Source organism: Talpa europaea (genome assembly GCF_964194135.1).
Source record: "Talpa europaea genome assembly, chromosome: 7".
NCBI lineage: Eukaryota > Metazoa > Chordata > Mammalia > Eulipotyphla > Talpidae > Talpa > Talpa europaea.
The window spans coordinates 124247034-124273697 of NC_140074.1; the positions used below are offsets into that span (position 1 = coordinate 124247034).

Below are 26664 nucleotides of genomic sequence, written 5' to 3' on the forward strand. Positions count from 1 at the left end.
AGGCCGGTGCAGCCCACACTGTGCTGCCTGGCGCCCATGGGAACTGAGGGAGGGGCGAGATGGCGCATCTGGACTGCGCGTTTATTTTTCTTGTAATTCTTCTGAAGAACAGCTTAAACACTCCAGTCCTTGGCCTTGTTTCCTCTTATCGTTTCCTCTTATTCAGATCGCAGTGTCTGCTAAGCCCGGTTAACAGGCTCTCTGCTGGGAGACAGATTGTTGGGGCAGGGGCTCTTGTTTAAATATCGAAAGGTAATACTGGCCTTCTGTTCCTGAGTGCCAGAGCATCTTCAAGACTTTCCTCCTTTAATCCTCCCAGAAACCCAGCAGACGGGTCGTCTTAGTGTCTTCTCCACGGCGAGCTCTGCAGAAATGAGGCAGCCAGCCCCTGGGCCACGCGGGGGATTTGAACCTCAATAGGTCCAGATTCCCAAACCACACTTGTAGCCCCTTGATGGAAGTGCCTCCCAGGGATGTCCCATCAGCTTGTTAGAGGGCTCAGCAAGTGATTGATCTTCACTGTGTAGTCTGAGGGCAATCCTGAAGGTTCCCAAGCTGGAAAAGATCCTGAATTCAGTTGGCTTTAAAGTCTGCCACGCTGAGTGGGAGACAGGCCAATCGTTGGCTCCAAGGTTAGCTCACTTCTAGAGGCATCACAATAACTTTGCAATGCTTGACCATTGAGCTCAGAGAACAAAATAGACAATGGAGCACTCTTGAGGACCTTCTACTTGAAAATCTTAGTAGTGCCATGCTTGCCTTCAGAATCAAACAAGTCACCCTTGAATGTTACCATGTCAAGATGAGGGAGTTGCCAGCAAAGGCTGGTTATGAAATGCGTCGGGATCTCTCGGAACCCTACTTTGTTGTGTTTCAGACACGCCTTGTGAAAGAAATAGCATGTCACAAGGACATGATAGTTGCCAGGCTGGTAGTTGTGGAGTGGAATTTAGAGGACTCATGTCGCTTTTATTTTCCCCCCCACTTACTTGAAACAGGGACAGTGTTCTTAACAGAAACCAGGGTACTGAAGAAAGTTTCTTCCCTCGATGGTGCAACAGGGTAACATATGACCACTCTCATTCTACCAGTGTTGGGGTGGGGACACAAAAGGGATGGGTGGGGACTGTGGCAAGGGAGGTGAGCCCTCCAGATGGGCAGCTCCCACTAGCCCCGGTGACTTGTTTAGTGTTGTCAGACCTCCCAGTGTTTCTGAAAGCTGGAAATCCAGATTTTTATGTGAAATCTCTCCAGTTTTAAATGTTGGCTCGCTTTCATGGACTATGAAGGTCAAATACAGCTTACCTATGGGTTATCCATTTAAAGTACTTGGAACAATTGTTTGGAGCTCAGATCTTGGAACAATTTTCCTGGCTTCCCATCTGAACTGTGCCGTTATTCAACTGTGCCGTTAACTTAATACAGTTAAGATATTTACATACAGATATTTATATACAGTCAAGATATTTAACTCTGTTGTTGAATACCTCAGTTTGCAAAATACAATACTCTGTTGTTGAATACCTCAGTTTCCTTGTCTGTCAAACAGAGAGAGGAATTTTACCTACTTCTGAGAGTTGCAGTGAAAATTAACAAGAGGAGAGAAGTAAAGAGAGAACCTGGGCACCCAGTGCCTGGTACCCAGCAAGCACATGGTAGCTACTAACTTATGTGTTCACTGGCATTTCTTTCCCTAAGTACAGGGTGACCATAGTTTGTCTGGGACAGTCCTGGTTCACGCTTGTGGTGGTGTAACTATTACCAGCTCCCCTTTTCATTCTCAATATTAGACAATAAATTACATGGCCAACATATATGGGGTAACCCCTATTTTACAACTCTTGTTGAGGTGCTTTAGCTTTTACAATTGGCCTACACCGGTACCTGATTTGCTAACCAAAAGAAATCAGGAGAGGATTTTGCTTTTCCAACCAAAGGTGGAAGGCAAAACAGTGCTTAACATTTGTTCTGCAATAAGCTCTTACAGAGATACACCCACCCTTCTCTGGGGACTGCTTTGTACATTCTGTGTATATCATATCATTCCTGCTTTTACTGTGTGTGTTTAGGTTTTATGTGTTATTTGGTATGAGTTGGTAGGTTATTTTGGGGGCTTACAAAAGGTTTCATGGCAACAGGAACCTGTAGAAGGAAAACCTGGTGTTATGCTGTTTATGACTGTCACAAATTTTAGCCTTCATGAAAAAGTCATTGTTTCTGTTATGTGTGTATCCTTGCAGGCAGGAGCCATTTAACCTTTCCCTGATTCAGTTCCATATTCTAAAGGACTGGTAAAATAAATACTGAGCTCACATTCATTCTGTCATTTGACATTTACCCTCAGTCCAGACTATGCCAGACAAAAGCCCAGACCCCAAAACAGCTGGAAACAGAACCTGGTTCCTCATGGGGGGTCCTCCCCATGAGAACCTCCTGTTTTTCAAGGGTTATTTGAAAGGCTGTAGCTAGAAATTGCTGTTTCTTGTAACTTGAGTGTTTATAATTGAAGCTTCAATTTTTCTTCTAAAATTTATTTTATTTTATGCATAGAACTGGGGGATAGGCCAGAGGTGAGGGGGTGTGGGGGTGTGAGAGGATTCACCAGAGACAGAGGGTGAACAGAACAGGCAGAGCGACTGAAATAACACTGCTGAGGGGAGCAGCAGGCGAGACAGGAGAGGTCTGCTGCGCCATGTGGGTAGCTCCCTTGGGGGCGGGGGTGGGGGGGTGGAGCTCAGGCTGTGGCCGTGAAGGCCCTGAGGGCGCTGAGACTTAACCCCTAGGCCACCAGGGAGGCCACAAGAAGCCTCAATTTTTCACACATTATTCCAATTCAGTATAATTCACATTTCTTTTTTTTTTTTTTTTTTTTTTTTGCATGGCTGGGGAGCTACATTTTGCAAAGACGTATTTCACTATGGAAGACACGGGAAGGCCCGAGGAGTGCTCCACAGTAAATAGAAGGGACCCTCTAACATTTTAGCTTCAGGATACTCCCCCAGCCCACGCCCCCTGCAGCCACCCTGTCGTGCAAAATAGAACAAAATCGCCCCCCGCATGTGCCTGGGCCTCCCCCAGCAGTTTCTCAGGGTGCTGGGCCCCTAACCAGAGCGCGCGGCCCGCCGGCTCCGGCCGTGCTCCGTGAACTAAGGTGCTGCGGCCCGTCGGCGGCGGGGCGGCCCGGGGCGCCACGGCTGCTCTGGGGTGCGGGGCGCGGGGGGGGGCGGCGGCCCGGCGCCCCGTGTGGAGCGTCCCGGGCGCGCGCCTCGGGGGGCCGACGCCGGCCTCGGGCTCCCGGGCTCCCTGCGCTGGGAGGGGTAGGGGGGTGGGGGTAGGGGGGTGGGGTGGGGGTAGGGGGGTGGGGTGGGGTGGGGGGGTGCGCGCCCAGAAAGCCGCTTCCTGCCACAGCCGGGCGGGCGGCGCGGGGGAGCTGCTCCCCCCAAGGAAGTGGCTTCGGGCTGTTGGTTTTGGCTGCGCGCTGGCCGCTGGCGCCGGGGGCAGCGCACCCGCGTGGGCAGGGCAGGGCTGGGGAGCCCCCCCTGCCCCCCGGGGCCTGGGCAGCTGGGGCTGCAGTGCCGCGGGGCGCCTGGCGTCAGGGGGCGCGGGCAGGAGGCGGGGCGCCGCGGAGGGGGCGCGCGGAGCAGTGGGCTCTGCGGGTGGGGTCCGCTGGGGAGGGGTCCGCTGGGGAGGGGTCCACTGGGGAGGGGTCCCCTGGGGAGGGGTCGCAGGCGGCGTGAAATCTCCGAAGTGCGAGGGCGGGCGGGGCGAGGGCATCTGGGGCCAGGTGTGTGCGCCCCTGGGGTGCAGGGGCAGGACGTGGAAAGGCGCCCCAACCCTTCGGGGAGCGGGCAGTGCTCCGACCAGAGCACTGTCCGGGCTCGGCGCACCCCCTCGCCTTCAGCCTGCAAGATGGGGCCCCCGGAAAGGACCAGCGGGAAAGACGGTGCTGCCTTGGGCGAGGGGACAGCGGCCAGCAGGGCTGAGAGCAAACGCGGGACACGGGGGAGCCCAGGGCACAGCTGGTTCCCGGGGAACCACGGGGTGGGGTGGGCCAGTCCGGCTCAGCCAGCACCACCTGGGGCCCCAGGGACCCGACAGGGCCTGGGAAGAGGTGCAGCAATTGCCACCCGCCCTTTCTCTGTGTCCCTAGGCGGCGACAAGCCACCTCTGCCGCCAGGTCCCGCATCCTCCCGGCGCGGCACGTCCGCGGGCCAGAGAGACGCCTTAAGTGGGGAGAAGCATCCCTGGAGGTGAATAGAGGCAGCTCCGCTGACTTGGAGAGAGGGAGACGGAGGGAGGGGACCCCGCAGGCCGCAGGGGTCTGCAGCCAGCCCAGAGGCCCCCGTGTTTGGCTCGGTGGCCTGTGTTTAAGCTGGACAGGAGCAGGTTGTCCTGACTGGAACCCAGGGCTCTTGGGGCGGAGGGCGAGCTGGAAAAGCCAGGCTGGTGGAGACTGCGTGGACGCCCACTGTAGCCCCGGATTGGGGCGGGGAGATCACAGTTGGGCCCGGGGTTGGGGCTTCATGTCACCTGATTCTGCTCCCATGGAAGGGATACCCTGCCTCCCGTCTCCCCGCCCCACCCCCCAAGTGCGTGCCTAGGCATGGACAGAGCCTCTAGCAGGAATTGGTGCTGGGTGGGGACCTGGGTCCCCAGGGTTGGCCCCTCAGCTGGGCGGGACTGGCAGCTTCTGCTGACTCAGGGACATTTCTCTGCCTGGCCTCGGGGCCAAGTGGCTCATTGGAAACAGCTGCTCCTCTTGGCTGGTAGCCCTGTGGGCGGCCCCTGGCTCTCCCTGGGATGACCCCTCGCCTCTGCGTGGCCGGGGAAGGGGGGCGGTCGGGGGAGAGGCCCAGCGGCTGGAGGCCATCCTTCCCTGCCCTCCGGGACCAGTTCCGGTCAGCCTGCAGTCTGGCCAGCTGGCCTCTGGTCCCCAGGAGCTGAGCCAGGCTGGGTCGCTCGGCTCCCAGTCTTTGCTCCTGCCGTTCCCCAGCTTGGAACACCCTTCTTGTCCTTGTCTCTGCCTGCGCCTCTCAGGGTTTGTTCAACAAGCCTCTCATTCAGCAGATACTTGTTGAGAGCTTGCTGCATGCCAGGCGCTGGGCTAGAATTAACGTCTCATCTATTTCCTTCAGCAGCGACGTCTTCAACTTGTAATGGAGAGCAGCCGGCTTCTCCAAGGTCAGGCCTCTGGCTGCCTCGGCTGCTGAGCCGAGTGCAGAGACAGCTGCGCGCTCTGCTCCAGAGAGATTGGGAGGCATGCCCTAGCACTCAGCCTCGACCCCACCAAGCATTGCTTGTGCCTCAGGCAGACGGTGACGGTCACAGGGAGGGAGGACAAGGGCCTTACTCAGTGGAGGCCAAACAGCTAGTTGCTTCTGAGCGCAGGAGTCAGTTTCCAGGGTGAGGACCTGGATGTCTGAGAAGGAGGTGCGGGTCGTGCTTCTTTATTTGGAAGCCCCAACCCCGACCACGTAGTCAGGGTGACGGGACCTCTGTTCTGCACGCTGCTCCATGTGCTGCTTGTGGCCCTTCCATGGATGGCTGGAGAGTTCTGCCTGTCTGGCTTCATGGGAGATGTCACAGGGCAGAGGCCACACATCTGTAGGACCCTATGTGGTGCCTCACAAATGCTTGTCCTCTGCATGGGTGGGAAAGCCCCAGGCAGCGGCCCAAGGGTGCTGCAGCGAGTACAGCCTCCAGCCACCTCCTCTGACGAGGCCCAGATGCTCTGAGGGCCCAGCGGGCTCGTTCCCCCTGGCCTGACCCTCAGAGAAGTTCCTGGAGCAGCTGCCTCCCGGGAGGAAGGAGAACAAGCCAGGGCTCCAGACTGTGAGAATGACTCTGACCCGGAAGCACAGGGTTGTTTGTTTGTTAAGATTCTTTTGGTTGCAAGGACAGAAACCCCAGGCAAACAAACTCTGCGAGGAGGGGCGTAGAAGTGCCCGAGTGGCTATGAAGGGCCCTGAGTGGTCTTGGACTCAGCAACCTGGTCTCACTTGCCTCCTTCCAGCCCAGCTCTGCGCAGCTCACTCTCTGCTTTGTTCTCCGTTCTCCTCCTTCTCGCAGAGAGCAGAAATCCTGTTCCTCTGGGAGGGGCCCTGGTATTGCAGCCCCGGTTTAGCAACCCAAACAGAGAGGGGCGACTTCACACAAGCAACCTGTTGGGGTTTGTGCTCAGTAACTGTGGCCTGGGGGATGAGCACTGTTACCGGCTGTGAGTGAGCCTGTGTGAGCCCACTTAGCCAGAGCTGCAGGGGTTTTTTTTAATAAAGATTTATTTATGCATACAAGAACTGGGGTACAGGCCAGAGGGGCAGAGGATTCACCAGAGACAGAGTGGGGAACAGAACAGGCAGATCTACTGAAATACACTGCTGAGGGGAGCAACAGGCAAGACAGGACAGGTCTGCTGCGCCATGTGGGTAGCTCCCTGGCTGGGCATGGGTGTGAGTGTGTGTGTGTGTGTGTGTGTGTGTGTGTGTGTGTGTGTGTGTGAATGGAACAGTAGCATGAGATAGCTTCAGAGTGCTGAGACTTAACTCCTTGCGCCACCAGGGAGGCCCTGCAGGGGGATTCTTTATTAAGTGAGGAGAGGGGGTGGGAAGGCCAGAGACTGCAAGAGCCCAGGGATGCTGTGCTGTCTCCGTCTCCCGCAGAGCCCAGTGCTCCACAGCCAGACGCACCGGCTGCCTGGCGTCTGCATTCTCCTCTAGCACCACGCCTGGCACCCACCAAACCCTTAGTAAAGATTTGATGGATGAACGAATGAATGAATGAATGACATCGGTGTTCCACGCACTTTCTCTGCCTGGCTTCATTCATTTGTTCACGCGTGAGTCATGTGCGTGAGAGCCGCGGCTCAGCGCCTGGCCCTGTCTGGACGTGGTCTGGTTGTCACCAAACACCAGGGTCGTGTTCATCCGTGGTGAGGACTCCACCAAGATGCCAGTTGGGGGGCACCTTGGCCTCTGGACTGGGCACATTCACTGTTTCACTCACCCCTGAAGCTCAGGCATGTGGAGTGAGACCGGAAGGCGGGGGGCGGGGGGAGGTTGGAGGCCACGTTCTCCTGATGGGGGCCTTCAGGCCTGCATGCTTTGGACCGAGAGCGCAGATGCCAAGAGCAGAGTCAGTTCCTCCCTCCCTTCCCTGAGCCATTCCATCTCAGCCAGGCCGGGCCTGCTCTGTCCTCCTCTGTGCCCTGGAGACACACCCTCCTTTCCTTGAGGCCACAGCTCCACCTTCGACTTGGGGTGGGCCCCTCACCTACGACTTGGGGTGGGCCTCTCGGCCCTCAGCTTGGCAGAGTCTCCACGACCCACCTCTGAGAAGCACCCCCCACCTCCCCTCGGCTTTGTCCCTCTCCTGCAGAGCTCCTTCTGCTCCCAAATTCCTAGTCTTTTCCTCATTTGCTGCCAAGTCACTTCTCTGCCCCTCCCCCTGCCTCCTCCAGACCCTATGTGTCTTCAGATCTCTGCCCTGGGTCTGCTCTGCTCAGGGAGACCCTGTCTCCCTGCCCCGGGGGAGGTGCAGCTCCCTCCCAGGCACCCGGGATCTTCAGGACTTGGTGGCCTCATCCCTGGCCCGGCCACACCCTGCATTCCTCTTGACCGAGGAGGAAGCTGCCGCGTGTCCTGGTGGCACCAGTGTTGCAGGGACGTGCCGCACACATGGCAGGTGCTCCGGGAACACACGTGATGTGAGCCCAGAACCTAGGACTTCGGGGAGATGGACCTGCAGCTGTGGTTCAGGAGCCAGAGGGGGATTGGGGGCTCGGCAGGAACACCCGAATGTCTTCCTCTCTCTGGGCCTGGGCTCCCTCACCTGCCGAGTGAGCCAAGAATGGGCCCTCCTGGCTGCTGGCACCTCTTTCCCACCCCATAGCCTTGTGAGGATGGTGCAAGCTGGCTGCAGTGGCTCTCGCCCTTGTGTAGGTTTTCTGATTGGGGACGAGGGGAGGCCCCTGTCCCCTGCTCTACGCAGGCTCCTGTGAGCCTGGTCCGGCCCCTCTCTGAGAAGCACTAAGAAAAACAAGTACGACTTTCTCCTTTTTCCGGTCTCAGGCCCTCTCCCTCCCCCCTGCCAAAGGCCACTTGCCATTTCTGGTGACTGTCCTCGCCTGAGTGGAGTTCCTGAGTGCGGGCAGGCCTGGGTGCAGGCAGGCCTCGATCAGGTCCTGGGGCAGTTCTGGCACGTGGCTGGAAGGGAAGAGCAGATGGAGAAGAGAAGGCAGGATGAGCCATGGAGGTCACCTTCATCTTCAGGAAGTCATCCCTGTCTCGCCCCCAGGGACCCTCCATCCAGTGCTGTGAGAACGGGGCGGGGGGGGGGGTGGGCAGAGTCCCTGACCAGGCACCATCCCTTCCCACTGAGGGGTCTTGCACCTCAGCCACAGGAACTGTGAGTGCTCTTGTTTTAGGAAAACTAACTTGGAAGCTGGGACAAGGAGCTCCCAACCCAAGATAGATGGGTTGGCTGGGATTATTATCTCGGTATGAGATTCAGTCAGCATTTATTAAGCACCACTGTGCGTCAGGTATGGGAGTTGGAGACAGAGAAAGTCCCACAAAGCTTGTGAACGAGAGGGAAGTGCAGAAAAGACGCAGAAATGACAGAGAATGAGTTCTGGTTCTGGAAGGGCAGGGTAGGTGTTGTGGTTTAGCTCTCCCGCTGAGCGTGCTGGTAGGCTGGGGTGAAACAGAGAGCACGGTGGCTTGAAGGCACCGGAGAGCAATCAAACCAGGGGGATGATGATGAGGAGCTAATGCCTACAAGAAAAGAAGGAAAAAGTGACCCATGGCAGATGAGGTGAACCCCCAGCACTGCCTGGTTGGAGGGGCTCAAACAGAATGTAGCAGTTTTACTGGATAGAGGTTGGAGCTACCAGAAAATCTAACACTCAAGAGGGAAAATCTTGGATAGGACCTTGAACCCAGCCAATAACAGCAGCTGGAAGGCAGAATTTTCAGTTGCTGCCTAGTCTGGAGAAAACAGTTTGGAATTCAAGTTCCACCAAGTTGGAGGGGCTCAATAATTGCCTGTGTTTTTCCTTTGAAACTGCAGAAAGGCCTCAACTTGTGATTAGACCCAAGGCTAGGGCCACACCCTTAGACTAAAGGCAGAACCAAAACAGCCCCACCCCAGCAAAGCCTGACACCAAGCCTCTACAGGATCAAGGTGAGCACTGCCTGCCAGAACAAAACTCAACATTCTTTTCACGAAGATACAGAAAATAAAAAACTAAATAGAAATAATCCAAGCTCCTTGTGACATATCATCCATAACATTAGGAAACTGAAAAAATAAAAATCCAACTCCTTATAACACCAGCATCAATGTCCAGTATATAATAAAAATTACTAGACAGGCAGGAAGCAGGAAAAAGTGACCCAAAGTCAAGTGACAAATTGGAGGCTCACCTGACTAGACGATGAAAAAAAGTCAGCTAATAAATGCTGTGAAGAGAATTATCATCAAGGGATAGAGTGACTGTGTGGCTTTTCAGGCGGGGAGGTCAGAGACCATCTCTCTAAAGGTGTGACTTTTCGAAATGTGAACTGTCAGGCAGGAGAGCTTAAAGAGGGCGAGGAGGTCAGGTGACTTCCGCAGGGGGCTAGGATGATCCAGGATCAGACTAAGAGGCAGGACCGGATCACTCGGGATCTTGTGGCTCATGGTAAGGAGTTTGAATTGCATTTGAAGAACGATGAATCATCTTTGGAGGACTTTAAGCAGGGGAGAGGTTTATTTGACTTAAGTTGTTTTTTCCTTTTACTGTGAATGAGACCATGACTTCAGCTATTTGGGAGTTAATTGCATTTTGTTTTTTAAAGCTCTGTATTCATGCCTTTTACTTGTTTTCTACTGAGTTGTTGATATTTTCCTCGTAATTCATTCTGTCTGGGTAGCTCATTTAATGTTGGAGAACTGACTGTTTGCCCCTAATATTTTTGTCATTTGAATTTTCACTTTTTTATGGCATTTTTCTTGTAATGCCAAAGGTGATGATGTCACTGAATTCATCATTGTTTTCTTTATGTTCTTCAGCACTCCAAAATTTTTTCTAGTCTTACTTGTATTTTTAAAGGATCATCTGGCTGGCCATGGAGACAGACTGTGGAGGGATGTTAAGGCCACATGGCAGGCAGTCAGCTCCACCTCTTACCAGCCTTGAGGCTCAGGTCAAATTGTTTCAACAGAATTCCTCAATGTCTTTACTTGTAACATGGAGTAGTAGTAATAAGAATAACAGCATATATAGTATTCTGACTATGCCAGACCTCTTCCAACCACTACGCTACTATCTCATTTAACCTTTCCAAGTCTTCTGATGAGGAGGCCCAGTCAAAGAATTAAGCAACTTGGCCCAAGAACCACATTAACTGGCAGGGCTGGGATTTGAACCCTGGCAGTTGGATTCACAGTCTCAAGGCAAGAAGATTGTCCTTGTAACAGGGTGGTCCCCAGGAAAGGGGGAGGTTCCCTGCCCCACCCAAGGGAGGGTGGAGCTGAGCAGGAAGAGGAGAAGCTGCAGAAGAGACTGAGGAAGGAAGCAGGATGGAGTCAGTCTCAAGGCACGAAGATTGTCCTGAGGAGCTAGTGGCTGATGGAAACAAGTGTTCTTTGGTGCTAGGATGCCTGTGCTTGTGTGTTGTGGCCAAAGAGGTAGCTGAGGAGGGTGGTGAAATGTGGGTGTGGGGGAGACCTGGGTTTGCTTCCTGGCTGTGGGGTACTTTAAGATCATTTCTTGTCTCTAAATCTTAGCTTCTCTCTCCAGCTGAGATAAAATTCACACGTCATGAAAGTCACCCATTGAAAATGTTCCATTAATTGAGTTGGGTATGTTCACAGGCTTGTGTGGGACCGTCTAATTCTAGAACACTTTCATCACCCCCCAAAGAAACAGCATGCCCCTTAGCAGGGACTCTCCGTTCCCCTCACCCCCGGCCCAGGCGACCGCTACTCTACAATCCGTAAATGTCAGTGTTGGTGTCTTAATCTGTAAAGCTGGAGTGTTGGGAGGCTGGTTGGATTCCACCGTCTTCCACAGAAGGTATCCGCTTCGTGAGGTGATGGATGAGAAGATTTAAAACTGGGGAAACCAGAGAGCTAAATGCTGTGTAAAAAAATGCTGAGGAAATGGTTACTGGGGGTGGGTATGGGCCGTGGGGGTGGTGAGAGATTTGGGAAGACTCTGGGAGGGAGGAAAGATTATGGGAGGAAGGGGCAGAACCATCGAGCTGAGCCGCCGAGGAGAAGAGGGGCAGAACGAGCCCAGGCTGGGGTGGGCTGTGGGAAGAGCTGTGCGTGTGACGAGATCAGGCCAAGGTCTCGCTGCTTCCCCAGGACTCTCAGAAAAGTACATAATGTTACGGAGCAACCCCGATATAAAACGGGTGGCCTGGCTGTGGGTCCTCAGGCGCGCGCTTAGAAGGGACTTACGAACACTCCACTGCAGGCACACGCGAAAGGGTAATAAAAGGTTTATTTACAAGGGAAGGGGAAATGAGGAAATGGACAGCTCAGGGAGAAAATAGGGAAATAAAGTCTTTAATGCGTCCTATCCGATCCGCCGACCTGGAAACCCAAAGGCACTCGGAGAGCTGGCCTAGCACCGCGAGCTGGCGGGAAGCCAAAAAAGGGAACCCCACCCCCGCCAAAGCCCACGTGTCTGGTTTTATACCAAACCTGGCTGCTTAACCCCACCCTCAGGTCCCAGCCACCTTCCCTTTGGTGGTGACGGGATTTGTCTCTCCCGATGTCTTTTGGCTTTGGCCTGGGGTGGGGGTGGCGTCCACACAGCCTGCATGGGATTAGCTCAGGACATCCTTTTCCCCCTAACAATAAGACCCAACTTTCTGGGTGGAGTTGGGTTTGCCTGTGGAGGGGAGACAGAGTTTTGCCTCCAGATGGACATGGGGCTGGAACAGAGACTGGCCATGCCCACTTGCCCCCGACTCCCTCCCACCCCCCCAGCACAGGGGCATCGTGGCGCCTCTCACCGCAGTTGGGAGGGCTGAGTGATCTCACGGGAGAAAGGCTCTCTGCCCAGCTCGGGCTCACAGTCTGTCTATAGGCAGCACTGGCCATTGGGGTCACTCCCTGTCCTGCCCTCTCTTCCAGAACCCACCGTCTTCCTCATCTACAGCCACGGACTGCAGGGCTGCCTGGAGGCCCAGGGTGGGCAGGTCAGAGTCTCCCCGGCCTGCAATGCCAGCCTTCCCGGCCAGCGCTGGAAGTGGGTCTCCCGAAACCGGCTCTTCAACCTGGGCTCCATGCAGTGCCTGGGCACCGGCTGGCCCAGCACCAATACCACGGCCGCCCCGGGCATGTACGAGTGCGACCGGGAGGCGCTGAATCTCCGCTGGCATTGTCGCACGCTGGGTGACCAGCTGTCCCTGCTGCTGGGGGGCCATGCTGGCAACGCATCCAAAGCCAGCGCCCCCGAGCGGGGTGACCAGACCCGCAGTGGCCAGTGGCGCATCTACGGCAGCGAGGAGGATCTGTGTGCTCGGCCCTACTACGGTGAGAGGCCGCTTGCAGGGGAGGGGCCCGGGTGTTGGGGGCGGCGGAGGGGGGCTGGAGTTTGGCCTCCGCGGACCGTTAGCGGTCACGTCTTTAATTGCAATGGGAAGACTTTTTGAATACTTAAGAAAAATTAACTTTGAAGTATTTAATTTACTTTTTAACAAATTAAAATGCTTGCTATAAAGACTTCAAACAGCACAAAAGTGTATACAAGAGAATCCTTTCACCACAGGCCCGTTCTCCAGGGGACACCCCCACCCTATAAACTCTATAGGGGTCTTGATCCCCATTTTCAGGGGTGAAGGGGGACCAGAGTCATGCAGAGGGGAACGTCATTGTTTGAGAGGGGCCTTTCTGGTGGGTGGCTCCATCGTGGGGTGCTTTCCCTGGAGGCAGAGATGGACCTTAGGGGGGGGTGCAGGGAGGCAAAGACCCCTGTGCTGGGCTTCCTCAGGGCTCAGACCTCTGAGGGTACTTTGGAGGCCCCTTCACCCAGCTGGATTCTGAAGGTGTTAGAAGCACGGATGGAGCTCCTACCCCCTCCCAGCCCTATGGTTGAGCACCAGGACCCGCCCCTGGGTCCCTGGGCTGACCCGCCCAAGAAGGAGGCTTAGAGCCACCCTCCCCCACCGCTGCTGGCCCGTGCCCATCCCTGGCTCCTGGGGCTGTAGGGGTTCTCCCCCGGGATGAGCGGGCTGGGCAGCCTCTGGGGTGCTGAGGCCAAGGCCCGGGCCCCCTCTCCGCAGAGATCTACACCATCCAGGGCAACTCCCACGGGAAGCCGTGCACCATCCCCTTCAAGTATGACAACCAGTGGTTCCACGGCTGCACCAGCACGGGCCGCGAGGACGGGCACCTGTGGTGCGCCACCACCCAGGACTACGGCAAGGACGAGCGCTGGGGCTTCTGCCCCGTCAAGAGTGAGCGGGCCGGGCGGCCGCTGGTCCCGAGGGAGGCTGGCCGGGGCTGGGGGGGCTCGGTGTGGGTGGCAGAACCTCTCGGGCTGGGGTGAGAAGTGCCCCTCTTCGTAGCGTGGAGCAGCCTGCGCGAGGTCCCCATACCCGAGGAGCCCCTGTGTGGGCCTGAGGACAGGACTGGAGGGACCCACACGTCCTGTCGTGGCAGGTAATGACTGTGAGACCTTCTGGGACAAGGACCAGCTGACCGACAGCTGCTACCAGTTCAACTTCCAGTCCACGCTGTCGTGGAGGGAGGCCTGGGCTAGCTGCGAGCAGCAGGGGGCGGATCTGCTGAGCATCACGGAGATCCACGAGCAGACCTACATCAACGGTGAGGGGCCGGGCGTTCCCAGGGCCCCGGCAGGCTGGCTGAGGTCTGGCCCACCCTGAGGGTAGAGCAGGGTGGCAGTCCCCCGAGACCTGCTCCCCACCTTTGGAGAACGCTGACCTTTCTACTTGGAGGTGTGACCCTGGGGGCGGGAGGCTGGAGGGTGCCGCTGGTGGGGACAAGGATGGGGTGCCCCTCCTCACGACCCCATCCTCCTGTTAGGACTCCTCACTGGCTATAGCTCCACACTGTGGATTGGCCTGAATGACCTGGACACCAGCGGAGGCTGGCAGTGGTCAGACAACTCACCCCTCAAGTACCTCAACTGGGAGAGTGGTGAGGCGCAGGGACTGGGGTGCAGGGAAGCCTGGGGACCCCAAAGGCAATTAGCCTCCTATCTACCCCTCTCCTTGCACTCCAGGTGAACAGTGTGGGGAGGGCCCAAGGGCTGGGCCCCTCTAGGGGCCCACAGAACCTGGGGAGTGGACAAGACTCCACCCCGTCACTCCTGCGGCCACAGCATTGGGCGGTAGCCGGCAGTGCCTGGCCAGGGAGGCCCGGGTGGTGTGGGCACGGGTGCTGGGCAGTGGGTTCAGCACTGCATGGGCCCTGGTGAGCAAGGAGGGAGGGCTGGTGTTCTGGGGTGCAGGCTTCCAAGGGGGCAGGAGGTTCTGAGATACCTCCAGGGGCCGGGGTGTGAGTTTCTCTCTCCTGGGGTGCTGGCGCCCTGCCCTCCCCACAGATCAGCCGGACAACCCCAGCGAGGAGAACTGTGGGGTGATCCGCACTGAGTCCTCGGGCGGCTGGCAGAACCGCGACTGCAGCATCGCGCTGCCCTACGTGTGCAAGAAGAAGCCCAACGCCACGGCTGAGCCTGTGTCTCCTGGTGAGGGGCTCCCGCGAGGGCGCGGGGTGTGGGGAGGGGCTGGGGGTGCCGGGCCAGAGGCCCTGCTGGTGCAGCCTCACCTCAGGCGGTGACCGTGAGCCTCTGTTTTCCAATTTAATGGTTGCTGTGATCTGAACAAATTGCAATGCACCGACCCCTCACTCGGGAAACCTTGGCTGAGAACTGTGTAAGGTGCTGGCTGGCAAGTCCTTGTGGTGGTCATAGTCGGCGGGGGTGGGGGGGGTGCAGGGGGTGGCAGGCATCTGCTCACACAATTGGAATATCCTGAATTATAAAAACTTGTATAATAAATTGAGAGAGGAGCTGCCTAGAGGAGACATTGATTAGATTTCTGAGATTTCAGGAGGCTTGCATGGAAGTGAGGTTTGATTTGGGCCTTTGAGGTTGAGAGTAGTTTTAAGAGGCATAAGGAGGCGTGAGGGAAGGGCTTTCCTGCCTCCTGTGCAAGGGCGTGGCGGCTCACAGGTTTCGGCGGGTTGCTGGCGGCCAGAGAAGCCACTGTTTACCCACAGTGTGGTCCTGGACCAGTGGCCTGGCCGTGGGCAGGTACAGTTCGAGAAGCACTGGCTTGGACAGCAGGTGAAGGGAGCAGCTCAGAAAGGCAGGTTGCAGCTAGTCCCTGAGGGTCTTGGCTGCTAGATAGCTCCAGGGGCCTCCAAGGAGATGGGGCAGTGGGCAGCGCACGCTGCTGTGTGGCCTTCAGCTGGCAGCGCAGGGAGAACTGACCCTTTGCTTCTCTAGGGCTGTTGTAAGACTGGAGACCGGGAGGCCCTTAGGCGCGTCTGGGCGGGGTGGGGGGGGGGTGCGGATATTTATTGGTGTAGGCTGGAGCTACCACAGTCACCCAGTAGCTGTGGGGATGGGGAAGAGGGAAATTTTACAAGGAAAATGCAGCAAAACCAGAAAGCAATCCACAAGCCCCCAGACAGTGACGAGCTTGCAGACTGAAATGTCTGCTTCTGACCGTTAAAATGTCAGACTGATTTAGGGCTGCCTGTTCCTGCTTTCTCTCTGCACCCCCTAGGGAGTGTTGGGCACAAAGACTTAAAGCATGGACACCCCAAGTCTAGGGCACCTCACCTCTAGCTGGAGGGAGCTTGGAGCAGACACCAATTCTAGGTCTGTCTGGAAGGGACTTTCTGAAGGAAGGAGGCCCCGTGTGGCCTATCGTGGCCCCCAGGTCAGGCCCCTCACCCAGTCCTCTGTCGCCTGCATCATCCCCCCGTGTGGCCCCTGTGGAGGCTCCTCCCGGCCTTCATGGACCTGGGACATTTCTCAGGTCTTAGATTTCCTCTCCATTGTCGTGTCCATATTTTGGGCAACTCTGGGAGGCTTTTGCCTCCCAGGTGTCATCACTCAAGGCAAGTCATTTTGAAGGCAGGCACCATCATGCTCCCAAAGCATCCTCAGCCCACAAGGCCTCAGCTCCCTTCCTCCCACAGCCCAAAGAAGTCCTCTGGGGTCCAAACACCCACCAAGCTCCCCTTTTGTCAGGGGCTGGCCACCTGGGGTCTTAGCACATTGGCGGGCAAGAGATGATTGACAGGTTGTGAGGCCAACGGAGAGCCCGCTCAGGTTCTCAGCCCGCCCCGTTGGCCTGTTCTCCCGGAAGAGCATGGCAGACCCTGGAGCATCTCCCAGAATGGACTGGATCCCAGAAGCCCAGTCAGGGCTGGTGCCTCCAGCAGGCACATGCTTTCCCACCTCACCCCGCAGGCTCCTGCCGGAGCCCGATGCTGTGGGTGGTTTGAAGTCTTGTTTTCTCTTGCCAAGGCCCAAGTGAGGGCTTGTTTACCTCAGCTGCCCTCCGACCCCAGCCCCTGGAGGCTGAACCTCAAGTACTGGAGGAGCTGGGCCGGGTGGGTTTCTCAGCTGTGGGGTTCAGAGAGAGGAGCTGGTGTGGGGGAGCCAATTAGTGATTTCACATGAGGCCGACTTGGTGCCCCCACTTCCCCACTCCCTGGGTCTTGGGCTGCCGGGCCAGCATGAGTCCATGGGCACCGCGTGTTACTTGAGAGGACAACAGGGTTTCATTCAGTAAGCAAGGTGGACACGAGCTAAGTTTGACTCTTGCAGCAGGCACCCCACTTGTAGAGGGAAGCAGAGGCTCCTGGTAGTCTGTCCTGAACACCCCACCCCTCTCTTGCTGAGCACCCCAGCAGGGGTGCTGCTCTGTCTTGGGTGGAATCTGCAGCACCGCTTGGCGCTCTGCCTCAGGGCCTCCAGCCGCACTTCAGGGGTCTGTCTTTTCAGCATCAGTCAGATTCGGCCCTGGCTGTGGGAAGAACTGATGTGGGTCAGGTTTGGGGAGGAGGTGACCTTAGGCCCTGCCTATGTGGGCCCCCAGCGCTCAGTGCCCAGGCTGGGCTGCTGTGTCCTGAGCAGCTGCCACGCGGGTCTCCGCAGACATGTGGGCCAACGTGAAGGTGGAGTGCGAGCCCAGCTGGCAGCCCTTCCAGGGCCACTGCTACCGCCTGCAGGCCGAGAAGCGGAGCTGGCAGGAGTCCAAGAAGGCGTGTCTGCGGGGCGGGGGCGACCTCCTGAGCATCCACAGCATGGCGGAGCTGGAGTTCATCACCAAGCAGATCAAGCAAGGTGGGGGTGCTTGCCCAGCGTCCGCGGAGGAGGGCAAGGCCCTCCAATGCCACCCTGTCCTGCCCTGCCCGTGGCTGAGTGACCTCTCCATGTTCTTTCTTTCCTGTTGCACCCCCAGAGGTAGAGGAGCTCTGGATCGGCCTCAACGATTTGAAACTGCAGATGAATTTTGAGTGGTCGGATGGGAGCCTTGTGAGCTTCACCCACTGGCACCCCTTTGAACCCAACAACTTCCGGGACAGCCTGGAGGATTGTGTCACCATCTGGGGGCCGGTGAGAACCCCCTTTCCTTATCATGGGGCCCTAAAATGCACCCCTAGCCTCCTGGTGCTATCCTAGCTGAAGAACCCCCTCCTATTAGCTCTGCCCTATATCACCACCCTATGCTTCCCAGAAGCTCCGTCTTCCCCATACCCTTCCCTGGAGAAATTGCCAGGGTTTGAATCTCCTCTCTACCCTCAGCTCACTTGCCCTGGCATGCCACTTAACTTCTCTGGGCCTCGGTTTCTTTCTCTGTCAATGAAGCACCGGAAGTGCCAACCTCAGGGGATCACTGGGAAGATTAATTTTTGTGAAGCCTTAGGACATAGCCTGGCACCATCTCAGTCTCCTGCCAGCTGCTTTCCCCCACCGGCAGGTGGCATCAGAACCCACATCACCTAGACCTGCTCCACAGGTGGGCTGGTCTGTGCCAGCCCTTCCCAGTCCAGGGTCCTGCCTCCCCAAGAAGTGATGTCCGTTTACCCAGGCTCTGGCCTGGACTCTGCGATCCATGAGGGATTGGTGCAGAGCTTCAAGCAGAGATAAGAGACCCTTTAAAAAGGGATGCAGCCATTGGGACACACTACCCTTTTGCCCTGAAATACTGCGAATAGTACCAGGGACCACAGAGGTAGAGCCATCTGGCTTAGAGGATGCGATTTAAAAATTCCTGAACTATTATTTGTTGCAGGTTTGCTATATTCTCCTGGGGGCTGCAGCACAGGCGCTTCTGCCCTGGGAATGGAGCTTCATAGCAGACAAGCTGCTGGCTGGGGTGTGGATATAGGAAGATTAAGGTGGTAGTGGGACCAGAGTTAAATCCCCCTTTGGCTCCATCAGCTGAGATTCCGGTCAAGGTACTCAGTCTTGGTCCACCCTGGAGCCAAGGTTCTGGAGCGACCGCTGGCAGCCCTGGGAGGCTCGTCTCCCGTGGTTACTTGAACAGTGGTAGCCAGTTTGCCCTGCATGTTTATGACCTGAGCCGAAAGTCCCTGGAAAGAGCACCTTCCCCCCTTGGACAGCCCTTGTCAGAGTTTCAAGGCATTTGCACATCCGCCCAGCCAGGATTTTAGAACAGATCCTGCTCTCTTCATTTTATAGCCTGGAACACAGAGAGGTCAAGTCTCCTGAGGCATGGCCAGGTCTAGAAGCCAGGTTTGCTGAGGGCTTGGGAGATTGGAGGGAGGGAGGCTGAGCGTCCCCTCGCCCCGTTTCCCTAGGAAGGCCGCTGGAATGACAGCCCCTGTAACCAGTCCTTGCCGTCCATCTGCAAGAAGGCGGGCCAGCTGAGCCAGGGGGCCGCCGAGGAGGACCACGGCTGCCGGAAGGTGAGGGTGCTTCTGGAGCTGCCCCCGGTGAGGCTAGCCCTCCGAGGTCCCAGGGAAGGGGGGAGAGTGGAGCCCCCTGGCCTCCTCCCCTCCTTGAGACTCTCCTTCCTCCTGCTCTCCAAACTTCTGTTCCAGAAGGAGCAATTCTGGATGAGGTGGGTGGGCAGGACCTGCTAGATCCCAAGCCCCCTCTCCATGGGGAAGTCATGTCCCAGAGGCACAGAGAACTAGGGGTGGGCTTGGGTGGGCCCAAGTCTGGCCAGTCATCACCTGTCAGCCCAGCATGCACCTGCTCTATCTGTGGAGGAAGGAGGCCGTGCTGGGCTCTCCCTCCCTATGTTTCCAGCCCCAGAGGTTTCCAGAAGATGTCCAGGGAGGGAGGGGGTTCGGACCACAGATAGGAATAAGTGAGTGGAAGACTGAGTGTACAAATGAGGGGGTGATAACCCATTGGCCTCCCCAGGCCCTCCCAGGCTCCCCCTCCCTCGTGCCAGCCCAGTAGGGGTGTGAGTGAGTTAGATACACATGGGAAGGTTTCCACAGAGGACACTTTGTGGCGCTGTGGCCCCTGACAGCCCCATCTGCTGAGGCCGCGCTCCTCCTGCCAGCCCCTTGCTGCCAATCTGGCTCTTCACTCCGTATTCCTGTGGATTGAGCTACCTTACCACACCCTACCCGCCTGCACCCCAGACTCCCCCAGGGGTGGAGCAGGGAATGCCAATAGACATGACCTCCAGCGAGGAGGGAGAGATGGCAGACTGGGGCCAGATGGTCAGAGATGGCCCAGGCTCTCTGCCCTGGCTGGAGGTGGAGAGAGTCACTAACCTCCCTGGCACCAGGGCTGCCTGGAATGTGTGTGGGGTGTGGAGAAGCCACAGTTAATACTTAGGAGAGCCAGGGATTTTAGCACAGCTCCACTTCTGCCCTGGCTCCTGCCCTCCTGCCCAGGGGGCTGTCTCTCTCACCCCCAGCTTCCAGCCCGCCCCAAGGATTCCCACTTCAAGGTCCCCTGGAGGTCACGGCTCTGGCAGGCACCTGGCGTCACTGTGGGGAGGGCAGGCGCCGCTGTGCGGTGCAGGTTCACGTCCAGATTCCGCCGTGTACTGTCTGTGACCTTGGTTGGGCAAGTCGTAGTTTCTCATCTGAAAGGCAGGAACAGAGATTCCCCGGATGGCCAAGGGGAGAGGGTGCAGGTTGGGGTGCAGAGCAGCTGCTGGGGTGGTGGTCTCTCTTCTGCAGCTTGGCTGAGGCTCTGCGCCTAGCCCTGGGCACACCCGCCACTCACTCCAGGCCTGAGGCCTGCCCAGCCCCCTCCACATCCCGGCAGTTCGCCCAGCTTCCTGGCTCTGGTTTCCCAACCAATTGGCAATTTTCCAGTTCGTCTCTTGGCTTGTCTGCCGAGAGAGGAGTCTGTTAGGCCACTTGTCTTGCTGTGCCAGGCCACGGGCTGGGTCAGGGGCCGCCCCAGTCAGCCATCCTGGGGCCGTGCTTCCCCCGGGTCTGGCAGTGCTGGGCAATGGGTGGGGGCATGTGGAGTGACAGACGCAGCATAGGAAGGCCATCTCCGGTGTCAGACGGTCCCCTCTGTCCTGCGCCCAGCCTGTGGCACACTCAGCCCTGCCACAGATGGCATTCCTGTGGGGGAGGGAGGGAGGCAAGTCCTGCCCACAGACACCCCTCTCCTGCCCACTCTCTCGAGCCAGGGTTGGACATGGCACAGCCCATCCTGCTACTGGCTGGGAGAGGACCAGGCCACCTACAGCGAGGCCCGCCGCCTGTGCGCTGACCATGGCTCTCAGCTTGTGACCATCACCAACAGGTGGGGGGCGCAGGGGCAGCCCTCCCACACTCTGGCCTAGCGGCCCCTCCACTGAGCAGGGAGCTTCCTGCTGTTCATGTAGAGGGACCTGAGTGCTTTGAGCTCAGCTGGCCCTCGGGGCTTTTTCTAAAACCAGCGCAAGAATGACTCTTGTTCGTTAAGTGACTCCCGCGCGGGGCGGGGGCTGGTGTAGGTGCCGTCCGGGTGCTCTGGAGATGGGCCAGGGCTGTGTCTGATTTTTCTACTTCTTAGCAAGAAAGGGAGGTGTAGCCCTAGAAAGGGGAGTTGGGGTGTTGTGGGGCAAGCTGCCCTGGGGTTCCCACTTCCCTGAGCAAGCGACTGGTCGGGTGCAGCCCCCAAGCTCCCGGGCAGGGCATCTGGCACGTGGCCCAGGGAGAGGTGACAGGCGAGTTCCTGCCTTCACCAGCCTCTGCGCTGCAGGTTCGAACAGGCCTTCGTCAGCAGCCTCATCTACAGCTGGGACGGCGAGCACTTCTGGACCGCCCTGCAGGACCTCAACAGCACCGGCTCCTTCCGCTGGCTCAGTGGGGATGAGGTCATGTACACCCACTGGAACCGTGACCAGCCAGGTGGGCCCTCCTCCTGCTACTCCTTCTTGCCTTGGTGAGGCCGAGAGGCTGCTGTGGCCCTGCCCCGCCATTTGCAGTGGGGTGAAGTGGGTAGGAGCACGGGCCCTGGTGCCAAACTGCCCAGCTCAGCTGCTGACTTGCTGTCTTGTTAGCTGCGTGTCGCTGAGCCTCAGTTTCCTCATCTGTAAATGGAAATTACGGTACTTTCCTCATAGGGCTGATGGGAGGCCCAGGGGGTTAATAGATGTCAAGCTCTCAGAATAGTGAGCACATCCAAGTGCTTGCGTTGTTATTATTTCACATCCGTTATCTTTTTTAACCCTTTTAAGATCGTAATGAGGAAGATGATGAAACAGGCGCAGAGAGCTTAAGCAGCCTGCCTGAGATCTCACAGCAGTCAACACAGACCTAGGCCTGTTTCCGTTCCCTTCCTCCTGCTGGGCCCCTGCCCTGCAGGGTGTGGCCCTGCAGAGATGACCGAGCTGCAGGGACGCGAGGGGGCCTAGGCCCCGAGTCCTCCTCAGCACGCAGGTCTCCTTCTCCCCTTTCAGGGTACAGCCGCGGTGGCTGCGTGGCCCTGGCCACCGGCAGCGCTATGGGGCTGTGGGAGGTGAAGAACTGCACCTCGTTCCGGGCTCGCTACATCTGCCGCCAGAGCCTGGGCACGCCGGTGACGCCCGAACTGCCTGGGCCATACCCCACCCCCAGCCTCACTGGCTCCTGTCCCCAGGGCTGGGCCTCAGACCCCAAGCTCCGGCACTGCTACAAGGTACACAGCTTGTGGGATGAGGGTGAGAAATGAGCCAAGAGGCAGCTCAGCTGGGAAAGGGGTCTCCATGGGGTCCAACCATGATTCAGACACTCCCTCACAGAAGACTGTAGACAGACTGGAGAGTGGTGACACTCTTGCCAGTGGGATCCAAGGCCTGGGCTTAGCCGGTGCTCAGCAAACATTTGATGACCCAAGGAAGCCATAGACATCATTGGTTTCTGAGGGTCCCAAATGTTGGGCCGGACTGGCTGCACCATGGTGACTGGAGTCTGTAGGTTGGGGATGGGCCTGGTAATCCATATTTTTAAACCCCATCAGGCTTGGGAGCCACTGAGCTAGTCCAAGGTCTTTTGTTACATGGAGAACTTGAAGTCCTGGGAGACACAATGACTTGCCCAACAGCCAAACCAGTTGTGGCTAACAGGGGAGGGAGCCCAGATCCTCCTGAGGTTAGGGGGGCCAGAGGGGAGTTCTCCAGGAGCTGACTGTGCCAGCTCCCTCCCCTGGGGCTCATTCTGTGGTGAGCAGAATTGCCATAGTTTGCCTGGACCCTTTTCCACTGAGCTCCCCTCCACGGGAGGAGGCAGGTACCCCTTGGGGAAGTGGCCCGTGGGGACAGCTTGGACAGGTGGACTCTGCTCCTGTAGGTGTTCAGCTTGGAGCGGCTACAGGACAAGAAGAATTGGGTCCAGGCCCAGGGGGCCTGCCAGGAGTTGGGCGCCCAACTGCTGAGCCTGGCCAGCTACGAGGAGGAACACTTTGTGGCCAACATGCTCAACAAGATCTTCGGGTACTGAGCCTGGGGCAGTGTGTGGGCAGGGGGTAGGATGAGGGCCGTTTGACCCCAGTGAGGCCTGACTGAGGGCTTGGAATGACCTGTGTATCTGCTCATATGCCAGGACTGTCCTGTCCTCCCTCAAGTAGCCCTCATCTCCCTGGAGTCAGGGCCCCGTGGTGCCCACCAGCATCAGAAAACCTCATAACTTTTACCTGAGTAAAAAGGAAACTTTTACCTAAGTAAATGCCCTCCCCACCCGCCATCCCCAACACTGCAACATCTTCTATAGGCTGATCTGAGCATCTACCTCCCATCCGATAATAACCCACAGTCCTCATTAAGCAGCTTTTCTGAGAGATAGAAGGAGAAAGGCTTTAAATGTGAGGCAAACAAATGTTTGCCCATGGGGCTCTCTCCTGGACCCCATCTTCATCTTGTGGGCACCAACATCCTATGATACACAACACAACACAACCCTTTGCAACAGGACAACTCCAGAAGGATCCAGGCTTCCTGAGATCTTAATTCCAGGCCTGTGTCCTCCCAGCACACATCACCATTGCATTATCTGACTAGTGACAGTACAGCTCACATTACCGCTGCTCACCCTGCACCAGGCCCTCTACTAAACATTGTAATCCTCATCGATTCCCTCACCTGCCCTAGGAAGTAGACATCATCATTGATCGCTGTGGGTATATATGGAATTGGGTTATTGGCCTAAGGTCACAGCTGTCTTGGCCTGATGATGGAATCCTAGTTTATCTCATTCCAGAACCACAGGTTTCTGCTCCATTCTCACTGACTTTTTTTTTTTTTTAAAAAAAAGATTTATTTATTTATGCATATAAGAGCTGGGGTACAGGCTAGAGGTCTGGGGTGTGAGAGGATTCACCAGAGACAGAGGGGGGGTACAGAACAGGCAGACTGACGAAATACTCTGCTGAGGGGAGCAGCGGGCAAGTCAGGAGAGGTCTGCCACACCATGTGGGTATCTCCCCAGCTGGCCGGGATCGAACCCGCACTGCAGAGGCTTTGGACTGCCTTTTAGTGCGATGCTTAACCCCTTGCGCCACCAGGGAGGCCCCTCTCACTGACTTCTTAAACTCCCTAAGGTGAAAACCTGCAGGGTTTTGCTGGCAGGCAAACCCTACCTGAAGGGAAGCAAGGGAAAGGGACAGTAAGGGCAGTGACCCGCAGTGTGCTGCTCGGTGATGTATGCCCAGAGTGGCAAGGGGCAGGGGGTGTGTCTCTCCATCCCCCATCTCTTCTGCTCCCACCCCCACCTTGTGCTGAAGTGAATCAGAGCCCGAGATTCAGGAGCAGCACTGGTTCTGGATGGGCCTGAACCGGCGAGACCCTGGAGACGGACAGAGCTGGCGCTGGAGTGACGGTTTGGGGGTGAGGGCATCTGGAAGAGGTGGGGCAGTGGGGCGGGCCAAGCCGGGAGGTGGGCGAGGTTCAGGGGAGGTTGGGGTGCCCCTGGCCTGAGCTGGCAGATAAAAGAAATGGGAGGAGGGCCTCCAGTCCAGGCTGGGGGTTCCTGCTCAGGCCTGGACTCTTGTCATCCTTCCTGGGCATGGGGGGCAGCCTCGCCTCTCACCTCAGAGTCCATTCCTTCCCGACCTCCTCAGTTCTCTTACCACAATTTCGACCGGAGCCGGCACGATGACGATGACATCCGGGGCTGTGCAGTGCTCGACCTGGCCTCCCTGCAGTGGGTGGCCATGCAGTGCGAGACGCAGCTGGACTGGATCTGCAAGATCCCTCGAGGTTGGGGGGCGCGCTGGGAGAGGGAAGATGGGGCTAAGGGCGACTGGGCTCAGGATCCGGGGAGCTTCGCTGCAGCATCTCTGTTCCCATTGACCCCATAGGTGTGGATGTGAGGGAGCCTGACGTCAGCCCGCAAGGTGAGACCTGCTCCCTGTGGCAGCCGGGGTGGGGAAAGGATGCAGCCTCGGGTGGGGCAGAACGAAGGGGCAGAGGGGACTCTAGTCTGCGGAGTCTCTGTGCATCAGCAGCCCAGGGCACCTGCGTCTCCGAAGGGGCAAGCCCTGGCCCTGGAGACTGGAGGTGCCCGTGGGTGTCCTGTGCATGCACAGGCCTCTTGCTGCCTTCCCTGGCCCTACCCTGGTGGTGCCCTCCCCTCGGCGGCCGCGCCCACACCCCTGCGCTGCCCCGCAGGCCGGCGGGAATGGCTGCGTTTCCAGGAGGCCGAGTACAAGTTCTTCGAGCACCACTCCACGTGGGCGCAGGCGCAGCGCATCTGCACGTGGTTCCAGGCCGAGCTGGCCTCCGTGCATAGCCAGGCTGAGCTGGACTTTCTGGGGCACAACCTGCAGAAGGTGGGCGTGTGAGCAAGCGGGGGACGGAGGCCAGGGGGAGGGCAGGCGGGACTTGGGCCCCCGCCAACCTTCAGTTATCTGCCCAGCTTCCCCAGTTCTCCCGGGGCCAGGAGCAGCACTGGTGGATTGGCCTGCACACCTCGGAGAGCGATGGGCGCTTCAGGTAGGAGCCCTGGGGGGTCAGCAGGTATGGGCGGGGGTGCCTGCATGGATGGCTCGTTGTGTCCCCAGACTGGAGCTGGGGAGAGGACACAGCACACAGAGACAGGTAGGCCTGGATTTGATGCTCACTGCCTTGGCCCTACTGGCTCTGTGACCTGAGCAAGGGCCTTACCCTTTCTGGGCCTTGGATTTCTCATGTGAAAATGAGAAAAAATTTTCTCATTTCTCATAGGATTGTTGAAAGGCTTAGAATCAGGGATGTGAAGTCCTTAGCACAGCATCCGGCACATGATTGCGCACCAAATAATGGCAGCACATGTTATGCTGGGGGCCCCTCTGAACATGGGCAGGCACATGGTGGTCCCCGGGGGCCTCTGTGTTCAGTCCCCACCTATCAGCCTGGTGGGGTGCTGACTCCTCCGGGGCCCTTAGACTTCTTTTCTAGCTAGAGAAACCCAGGGAGCACCTGGCCTCACCCGGAGCCACCAGGTCTTTGGGTCCCTGACTGTACCCCCAATCCCCGTCTTGCAGCCACCAGGCCCCTGGATGTGGGTCCTTCCTGACTGCATGTGGGGGAAGCTGGGCCCAGGGCCAGTGCTGGAGTCACCCCAGGTTGGTTTTCCTTGCAGGTGGACAGATGGTTCCATCATAAACTTTATCTCCTGGGCACCTGGCAAACCTCGACCCATCGGCAAGGACAAGAAGTGTGTGTACATGACGGCCAGCCGAGGTGAGGGCAAAGGGTGGGCAGAAAGGGCCCAGAAAACTGGCGAGAAGGTCGATACAGAGGGCAGGGAAGGCTGGGTAGAGCCATCTGTTGCTTCTCCTTCTCTTCCCACAACTCAAGAAGGGCGTGACCCAGAGAGGGGAGGCCTGTCCCCATGGCCCAGCAGCCACAGAGGATTGAGTTCAGAGCTGGGCACAGGGCCAGCCTGAGTTGCCCTGCCCTGGGGTGACTGCCCTCCCCTCCCTTCTCTGCAGAGGACTGGGGGGACCAGAGGTGCTTGACAGCCTTGCCCTACATCTGCAAGCGCAGCAACAGCACCAGAGAGACACAGCCCCCAGATCTGCCACCCACCGCCCTGGGGGGTTGCCCCTCTGGCTGGAACCAGTTCCTCAACAAGGTAGGAGGTGGGGGGCTCCCAGTGGGGTCAAAGGAAAGACTGGGAACCTCAGCAGGCCCTGCTCTTTGACAGGATCATAGTCATGGTCTCTTGTCCGTGCCCACCAACCTCTCTCCTGCTTGGCTCCGGTGCCAGGGCCGGGCTCTTGGGAAATAACTCAGTGTG

At 57.6% G+C, this 26664-nt stretch overlaps 1 protein-coding gene across 2 annotated transcripts in view; it reads left to right on the forward strand.

The window, feature by feature from the left end:
* MRC2 (mannose receptor C-type 2) overlaps nt 1-26664 on the forward strand; it is a gene marked incomplete at both ends in the record, with an annotated part of 51309 nt that overhangs the window by 17760 nt on the left and 6885 nt on the right. For both annotated transcript variants that reach the window (XM_084237396.1, XM_084237395.1), the window contains 19 exons: nt 12127-12528; nt 13278-13451; nt 13657-13821; nt 14041-14154; nt 14561-14704; nt 17132-17320; nt 17439-17593; nt 18802-18909; nt 20613-20728; nt 21170-21318; nt 21870-22087; nt 22738-22880; nt 24167-24269; nt 24503-24641; nt 24743-24778; nt 25053-25213; nt 25309-25376; nt 26005-26105; nt 26357-26499. In XM_084237396.1, the coding sequence (XP_084093522.1) occupies nt 12127-12528; nt 13278-13451; nt 13657-13821; nt 14041-14154; nt 14561-14704; nt 17132-17320; nt 17439-17593; nt 18802-18909; nt 20613-20728; nt 21170-21318; nt 21870-22087; nt 22738-22880; nt 24167-24269; nt 24503-24641; nt 24743-24778; nt 25053-25213; nt 25309-25376; nt 26005-26105; nt 26357-26499 (2828 nt within the window). The remainder of the gene's footprint in view (nt 1-12126; nt 12529-13277; nt 13452-13656; nt 13822-14040; nt 14155-14560; nt 14705-17131; nt 17321-17438; nt 17594-18801; nt 18910-20612; nt 20729-21169; nt 21319-21869; nt 22088-22737; nt 22881-24166; nt 24270-24502; nt 24642-24742; nt 24779-25052; nt 25214-25308; nt 25377-26004; nt 26106-26356; nt 26500-26664) is intronic.